At 33.6% G+C, this 8,750-nt stretch overlaps 1 protein-coding gene across 2 annotated transcripts in view; it reads right to left on the bottom strand.

The window, feature by feature from the left end:
* Window positions 1–816: 816 nt before the first annotated feature.
* The window catches only part of LOC148600209 (chitin synthase chs-2-like), a 31,945-nt gene continuing 24,011 nt past the window's right edge, over window positions 817–8,750 (bottom strand). For both annotated transcript variants that reach the window (XM_088557384.1, XM_088557383.1), the window contains exons 10-17: window positions 8,506–8,659; window positions 7,723–7,930; window positions 7,167–7,367; window positions 6,445–6,842; window positions 5,511–5,675; window positions 4,765–4,979; window positions 3,640–3,743; window positions 817–3,039 (exon numbers count right to left, since the gene is read on the bottom strand). In XM_088557384.1, the coding sequence (XP_088413510.1) occupies window positions 1,964–3,039; window positions 3,640–3,743; window positions 4,765–4,979; window positions 5,511–5,675; window positions 6,445–6,842; window positions 7,167–7,367; window positions 7,723–7,930; window positions 8,506–8,659 (2,521 nt within the window). In that variant the 3' untranslated portion in view covers window positions 817–1,963. The remainder of the gene's footprint in view (window positions 3,040–3,639; window positions 3,744–4,764; window positions 4,980–5,510; window positions 5,676–6,444; window positions 6,843–7,166; window positions 7,368–7,722; window positions 7,931–8,505; window positions 8,660–8,750) is intronic.

The raw sequence follows: 8,750 nt of genomic DNA, 5'->3' as shown, positions 1-8,750 counted from the left end.
TTCAATCGGTATATGAATAACATCAGAACATCGAACAAATAAAATCTCTGATAATTATAAATATAAAGATAACTAAAGAGGGATAGGAAGAAGACTCATAAAAAAGAATAAAAAGAAATTTAGATTAAGTGCTAAATGCATAAAAGTATGCTAGGACAGCGTTCATTGAATACGAAGGTATCAAGGAAGGTTCGAAAATGAAGACAAAAAAAAGCAGAACATCGTAATAATGTCGATGCACAAGAAATTACAAAGGTCGAAGTGCAGCCGTCACCTATTTCAGTTGACCCAAACCTTGAGACGAACATTAAATCTAGCAGAAATAAAAATAACGTAATCAAGGGACAAACCCCAGACAATGAAAATCAGACTAGTTATTTTTATTTTCACTCTCATTAATTGTTCATATCTGCTGTACTGATTTTATCAATTATGGACTGGTAGCAAGTTTATTGTGCATATATGTGTGCTGAAATATACCAAAAATTACGAAGCGTAGTGGAAACAGGAGGTTTGCACGCAATAATACCCACCGTATATTTTGAAATGCGTGTACGAAGTCAGGACCATTGCGGTGGTTTCTAGCTTTCCTATTTTTACCCTGATATTGCCATTCGTTGTACAAACTTTTCTATTGACTATTCCTTTTGACTTCGGCATACATTTTATCAGGTGAGTAGTTTTGTAATTAACCTTAATTCTATCGAAAATGAAAGTGCGTTGCTGTTGTAGTTCACTTCGCTAAGATGTCAATTGGAGCGTTCAGAAACTATCGAAAGAGCCCTTAAACTAAAGCACTCACCGTGAACGCTCTGATTTAATGTGTTTTCAGTTGTTTTATTTTCTACAATATCACATACATATAAAGGATTATAGTGATATGTGTGTGCATGTGTGTGTTCAGCATGTATGACGGCAAGTTCCATTTAACTGTGACCTTTCAAATTGTGATCGTTGATCTCTCAAACTACCATAATATCAAAATGAATAAAACAAAATCTGTATTACCGTTTTGTACACTAGATACTTATATGATTCCTAAAAACATTAAATAATGAAGAACTACGAAAGCTTCTATGTTACAAACCAATCTATAATAGAAAAATCAATCCTTGCGCACTTTAAAAGAACAATGAATGTTTCTTGAATAAACATCTATAACAATCGTATTGAATATAAATCAAAATTACAAAAACACTTAACTTTAATATGTTTATACATTCAGATATCATTAATGAGATACAATATATTCCTTTCACGGCAATTGAAAGAGTGAATGAATGAATGAAACACATGTCAAGATAGTGATTGCACAAGATGCCAGAGATTTCTTGGAGGTGGAAAAAGGGGGTGGGGGAAGGGGTGGAGGTTAATGGAATTTGTAATATGAATTTCAAAAGAATAATAAAACTGATTTGAATAGGGAAAATCTAGAAACAGATTTACTGGTTATTTGTTTCCCCCTACAGTTGAAAATCAAATATATTTCTCATAATTTAGAAAATGAATATTGTAAGGTTTGTGAGACAATATAGGGATAACGAGATCTGCGACTATTGTGTTGCTGATTGGAAAGGGTTTGCCTATGATGTAATTAAAGAGCAATATTTTTTATTGAGACTGTAATCATTCATTTTGCAGAATATTTTGACCATTGCCTTCTTTAAATCTAAATATTTATATACGCAATTATCTCTACCGAGATCGTATTGTAAGAAGAACAAATTCATATATTTACTACTTTAATGTGTATATATTATTGCTATGGGGATAAAAGTGCTGTTAAATAGTATCACAGTGGACAAATATGGGGTATTTCAGTGTTATTTCTGAGCTACTACTACTTATTTTGTCTTATAAGGCACTAACGTTTGGCAGATAACGAAATACCTGTCGGAATTTGAACTAGAATAGCAAACAATCATTGATATGCAAAACGACCAGAAATCCTAAATAAACAAAACTAAACATTGCTATCTTCAGGAGATGATTTGTCGTCAGACGATGAATTCTCGTGAATATGTTCAACTCTGGTGTCGCTATTTCTTGTACCGGGTGTTGTTGATCTAATTCCAGCTCTTTTAACATCTTCGTCGGATAAATCAAGGCTTTTCTTTCTTTCATGTTGATTTTGATGTTTGGCAAAATCAACTACGTCACCAAAATGTGCCAGCTTGCCACCGGGTGCAACTTTGCGTAATTTAGCGAGTGCTTGCCATTTCAAAAGAATTTTATTAGCAATATCGTTGTGCTTTTTGTAAAGTGTCCCTTGTAGCATTGTCATCCTTACTGTGTTTGCTCGTACAACATCATTTAAATGAACAAAACTTTTTTGTTTGTCCGCCATTATCGTTCTGTTCTTATCCAACTGTTTCCGGTTTTTGTCGGATACCAGATTTGATTGAGGTGGTACAGGCTTTGGCTCTTCTGGTGATATCAATAACTCGACAAACTGATCATCAAGTTTTGATTCACGACTTTCAGCGGTTTCGAAGATATTGGTGCTGGCTAATATATGAATAAGTGTTGAGAACCTATGATACAACATTCCTATAAACTGGATCAATAGTAGGAGTCCAAACACAGCAGAGAAAAGCATTGCTATCGGAACAACCTGAACATCTTTACCGTCAAAGCATTTAAACTGAAATGATAGAGTATCTGCAAACGCATTTACTTGAGTAAGACCGAACATTATTGTTACCAAAATAGCATTTAGTAGATATACAAACAAAGAAACCCTATTCCGAAGGTCAATAAGATCTTCTTCAACTTTCTTTTTCTTGTCGGCGTCCTCTTCTAACGGTTTCAGATATTTTCGAATGATTTTTTTCCAAAACCTTGTCTCTTCATCTGATATAGACTGCAAGTTTTTATCCACATAAAGATGATATTCCTCATACGGGTCACGTTTCGTTTTCTTCATTTTTTGTTTCTTCTTTTGTTTCTTATATTTGGGCTGTTTGTCTTCCTCGTTTTCTTCGCCTATCTTATCTTGATCATCGATTTTACCCTTATTGTCTTCTATAGGCTGATTACCTGGGAAACAAATCCAAATAGCGAACATGTGAAGAAGGTCATGTTTTGAATTTATAGATAATCTTAATTGTAATGGCTAAAAAATACAATTCTAAATAATTAGACAAGCATTACAATGAAGCTAACAGTTTCTTGATCAGGACGAAATACCTCAGTTTTGGGACTATTAAATCTGTTTTGGATACGATTGTAAACAAGTACCCGGTCGGAACACGCCAAGCTGTGAGTATTGTATGTAGTAACATCTAATGCAGTTTAGTGTACTCTCCGCCGAATATATCCGCTTAATTGTTTTGTTTTTTTTTTTTTTTGCAGAATAAATATTTTTACAACTACATCATTATTTTTACTCGTTACTGGTCAACAAAAGGACATTTTCAAATGAATTTGTAAGACTTCTAAATCGATATCCTTTGAATAGCCATAATGTGCATCCAAGCATGTTTTGAATACAATTTTTTGGAGAAAGAAATAAATTGACGATATAGTGAGACATAAGTTAGACGGATATTATGAATGTGTTCCTATGCAGTCAGGTTGTTCGAATAATAACCGTCAATTTATTTGTCAAATTTGCCTGATTTATCGAATTTCATTTACCATTGTCATCTGCTCCTTTCTTCCCCATATATTGTACTTGATTCATCATATTTTTATAGAGAAAATCGTCTTTGCTGTACGTATTAGTAGGACAGAATATGCATCTGTCAAAGAAAAGCATACAAACCCTTTAAAGGTGAAGAACATGGTGTCATAGTATTCAATAACAAGGTGTGCAGTTCTTCGCTTTTTTCAATACACGCAGGAGCAATTGTGCGAAGAGTTTCAATTATCTAACGCTTAATGCTATGCTTGATATATGCGGTTAACTTTCCCCATATAAATTGCATGAAGAATGCGGCGGAGCCATAATGGATTATTAGATAGAAATTGTAAATTATGAGGCTGACAAATCGGTATAAAAATATGAAATTTATGTTAATAATGTGATAATATGTTGATTTATGAGGTTGTCTTCTGCGAATAGAGAATTGGAAATATTTATATTATCCTAAAAAGCTGTAAAAGATTAATACCAAGAGATGTTTCAATTCATTGAATGGATGTATCACCAAACTCTTAATTCCTATATACTCAGAACAGTCGGGTGCATATGTAAAACGTCGATTAATTGAGTAGGCATTGCCTAAATCAGCGAACATCATGAGCTTTACCATAAATGTACCGTCTGTGCGTGACTAGTAAAAATAATAAAGGAATTTGGATATTACAAATGGGGTTACATTTTTGTCCATTGCGTGTAAGGTTCTTGACAACAGCAAGAATGGAAAAGTGGAGATACAAGTACGTACATCCACGTCTTTCCCGAACTTTGTAAAAATACAATATCCACTCCTTCTAATAAGAAAAAAAAACAAAATGAAGAAAAAAATCGAAACTATCAGAAAGGATGAATTTATTTTTACTGAAACGTAATCTTAACCTATATATGTTTATTTGTTTGATTTAAGGAAGCGATGAATCTTTTCCGTAAGGACCGTGACTGTTTTATTACTTCAAAGACTTTTTTTCGTTAGTACATCGGATAACCTTAAGAAACCTTCAGAAAAATTAAGTAGTATATGTAATTACCGTAGAGCTCAAACTGCTTCGCGGGGCTCGCTATAAATTGTAATTGATTAATCATAACCATAATTTGTTCAAACACCTTGAAAGACAACCTACCCAAGAAAGCTTCCAAACGTGCAAAAATATCCTTTTTCTTCTTTCTCAGGAACATGTTTCTTCTCTTTAGATTTTGGTTCAGATGATGCCTGTTTTGTCTCCCTTGTTCCCCATGACACGTTATGCAGATTCCCAATGGAATATAAGAACATTAACATAGACATTGAAGGAATGGCGAGGAAGTACAATAGGCCAGGCATTATGCATAATATTTCCTGAAAAAAATAAGATATTTCAAGGATAAAGTCCTTAAAACATAGATGATTTCTAGGTATACGTGAAACATTTTGGTGAACTTACATACATAAAACAACTTACGTGTCAAGTATAATAATGTTTTAGGTATTTATCAGAGTCTGTATATAAACAACCCTTGAGTATTTTTTTATAAACATAAATTGGTTAAATGACACAAACAAAGAACATAATTCATCCCCTGGTAAACCCAGCTATTTTGATACTTTTGTTCAGCCAGTCAATGCTCTGATCTGATTTAAACATCAAATTTCACGGAAAACGGGGGCCCATTTCGCCAAAGTGTACCTTAACCAATTTTTTCTATAAATGAAACGGACAAACGAATGACAACATAATGGGTAAAACAAAATAATTCATGACGTTTATGCACAATGCTCGGATTAAATGGATTGGAAAAAACACAAAGACATTCCAGCACGCTAGTGAGTGGTCACAACTGAAATACTTTCTTATTTTTAGCATGTTTTACACATTTGTATTATGCATACTTTGGGATGTACTAAGGCCGCTATAACAAAGACACCAGCGACAAATATCAGAAAGATAGATGTCATAGAACATAAACCTTCCGACACGGCATCCTTGACTACACCAATCAACACAACAACCATAACTATGACGTAAATCGACGACAGAATGGCGGCATATTGAAGCTGAAAATATAATAAAGCTGTAAAAACATTTTAGTAACATATATTTCTTAACTTATCTATATTGTTTTATCTAGTCAAACAGTGAGTGAAACTATAAAAAGTCAAATTAAACTTTATGTTCACTGATTTGTGATGTCATTCATATTTATAGATTTAACACAAAATAACATGTTGTAATAAGGTACATGAACTCCTAGCACATTCGTCCTCTTACAAATAAACGATTGAGAAGATGTGATCATAAATGATATCCTGGTGCATGCTTACTATCTGGTAGAAACTTGTGTTATTTTGTTGTATAACTTTCCAATTTATGTAACTGTTTGAAATAATTATTTAACTTTGGTTGTCCAAATTTGCCTTTTAGAGTGAACAAATCAATTTAAACATGTTATTCTTCTACTGTATTTCTACTGTATTTTCCTTTCCTCGTTTGTCTACCCCGGACTTGACTTTTTATGAGCAGCTCGGCGGGTGTTTCTAGAAAAGCAGAGGACGCTTACCCTACCGGTGTACCTGGTCCGAGTTGCTCATTTACTTTTGTTACTTTGTATGTATCATTTTAGTTACTTTATGTTCTTTGTTGTGAATGTCTGTTTTCCATGTCTGGTCTTTGTCCCTGGATTACATTCTTTTGATTACCGCTATAACTTTGGTTCCCTTAATTACTCTTTCAAAAACAGATTTGATGTAATCGATGCAATTTTGCGTTTCTAATCTTTTTTAAACAATATGTTTTAATTTGACCTATATACCCAATTTTGTGTACCTGACGCTGGGTAGATGCATATAATGTCATCAGGAGAAACACTCCAACGGGGATGAGGTTAAGGATCAATGCCACCCAAGGAGGAATAACCTCAAATCCTATTATTATAGCACCAAGTATTAACATAAAAATCGTCCCTGGAGTGATCAAGGTTGATACGAATAAAAACACTTGATATACAATGTAGGGGAAAGAAATATTTTCGTTGTTTTTTGTCACATTTTTCCAATCAACGATAAGGTCGAGGATATTTGCCATGGTTGAAGGAGTCCATCTACGTCTCTGATTGAAGAACTCGTAAAATCCTTCCGGAGCAAAAGTGTACGCGTCTGATTCTGCACAGTACTCAACCTTCCATCCTTGCTTTAGAAGTAACGTGCATAACCATCTATCTTCACCTGTGTTAAAAAGACACTGATATACATATTTTTTTAATGAATACACAATACACTACTTCTAAAACGTCTAACTTTTCCAATTGTGCGTTCGTGCATCGATTATTGTCCGTTTGCTGACCGTTTTGCGTGTGTTTAAATACCATACGTGCGGGAAACCAAATAGAAGTCTCAAGACAAAGGGTTTGTTGAATTTTAGAGTCTTCAAAAGAGCTATTTATTACGTATACAAAGTACAAAGTACCAATTTCGAAACTTAGAAATAATTTAGAAATAGTAATGCAACTTTAACATGCACTTTCCCATACACATCAATTAACATTTCACCTTGGTCGTACTGAACAAAATGTTGAGCTTCCGTGGCTACAGTTGTATACGTTTGTAACACTTTATGGTTTAGTATGGCTGATCCACGGAACAAACTGAAACATCCAGGACTACACAATACGCAGCCAATCACATGTTCCGTAGCTTTCTGTAACCAATGACTGACGGCATATTCAAATTGTTGATACCAAACCATTGGTCCTGTATAATTTATAACATTTCATATTTTGTTTTTATTGTTTAAAGTAGCACTAGTTATGTTACAATCATTTAATTTTAACATGGAATCAATGTTTTGCAATTTTCTAGTGATGTTCTATCATATGCAATGCAAAGAATGAAGCCTCAGTGGTTTAGGTATTTTTAAATTTAGAATACTGCAAGATTTCATAAAAAATATAGATAGAATACGAAATAATTCGGCCTCAGACAAGTCTGACTACTGGGTTGGTGACTTCAGGTCCACCAGCAGCGGTATCGACCCAGTGCTTCTTAAATACAAAAAATGCTAATTTTATGTATTGTAAATTTTAAACAGTGTTATCACTGGATTTACCGGAACCAATTGGATGAATTCTTCCACATGCAGCTCCAACGATTCGGGATTTATTCATTCGTCTCATTAAGCTGAGAACGGCCTCTGGTTCAAAGTCAACATCTCCATCCAACGCCAAAAGATACGTGTTTTCAGCTGCTTCCTGAATGCCAGATTCGCCATATTGTTTCCATAACTTCCACTTCAAGATGTAAAACATATACATAACCTAAAATATAAATTACATAATTCCTATTGTAGTTATGGTCATCCAAAATAAATTCCCAGAGTGGACTATATTCCGTACACGGGATTCATTTACATGCTAAAGTGTTATTGCTGTATTGCAACAATCTAGGACACCCGTATGATTGGTTTGATGACAGGTGTTTGTTTATACAAAAAGTATAGTACTTTAGACAAAAATGTTCATACATTATCTATAATGATCCTTTTTATTGCTTTCTGTTTAAAATTAACATAACCTTATATAGCATACAATAGAAATGCGTGAGATGTACAACCATTGCTCTATTCCCAAAAAGAGTATTATATCTAGTCTTGAAATCTCCTTCAATTTTCATTGAAGTTAAGTAATAAATTCAAAAATCAGGGGTATTTATCGCAATTCGAAATTAATTCTGTGTTTGCCCTAATAATGTGACCATAACGATTTTTCGAGATTTCCATTAGTTAAGTACAAACAGAAATCTATGAAGTAAGTCTAATGCACTAAACATAGTATAAGTACTAAAAAATAAAACTTTAATGTATTTGTTTATTTTGATGTTCATGCTAAATTACCTGACTCCAACGTTTCTTATGACGTATTTTGTTTTTATTTTTAAGATGAACACACAGAAGATTGCCTCCCGGGAGCTTCCACGTGATGCGAGCCCCGTATGGAGTTCTGTACATGTCTCCGTCACTCAATATAATTTGTCGCTGATGAACAAAGCTAAAAAAAAGAGTTTTGAAACTAGTTTGTGTTGTATTTACAAAGTTAATCTATAACTAAAGATACATAATACAGACTTAGACATAAATGT

The sequence above is a fragment of the Perna viridis genome, chromosome 13, assembly GCF_037379345.1.
Source record: "Perna viridis isolate PV_CMFRI_1.1 ecotype Kerala chromosome 13, ASM3737934v1, whole genome shotgun sequence".
Classification (NCBI taxonomy): domain Eukaryota; kingdom Metazoa; phylum Mollusca; class Bivalvia; order Mytilida; family Mytilidae; genus Perna; species Perna viridis.
This window is presented reverse-complemented; position numbering and strand designations above follow the sequence as displayed.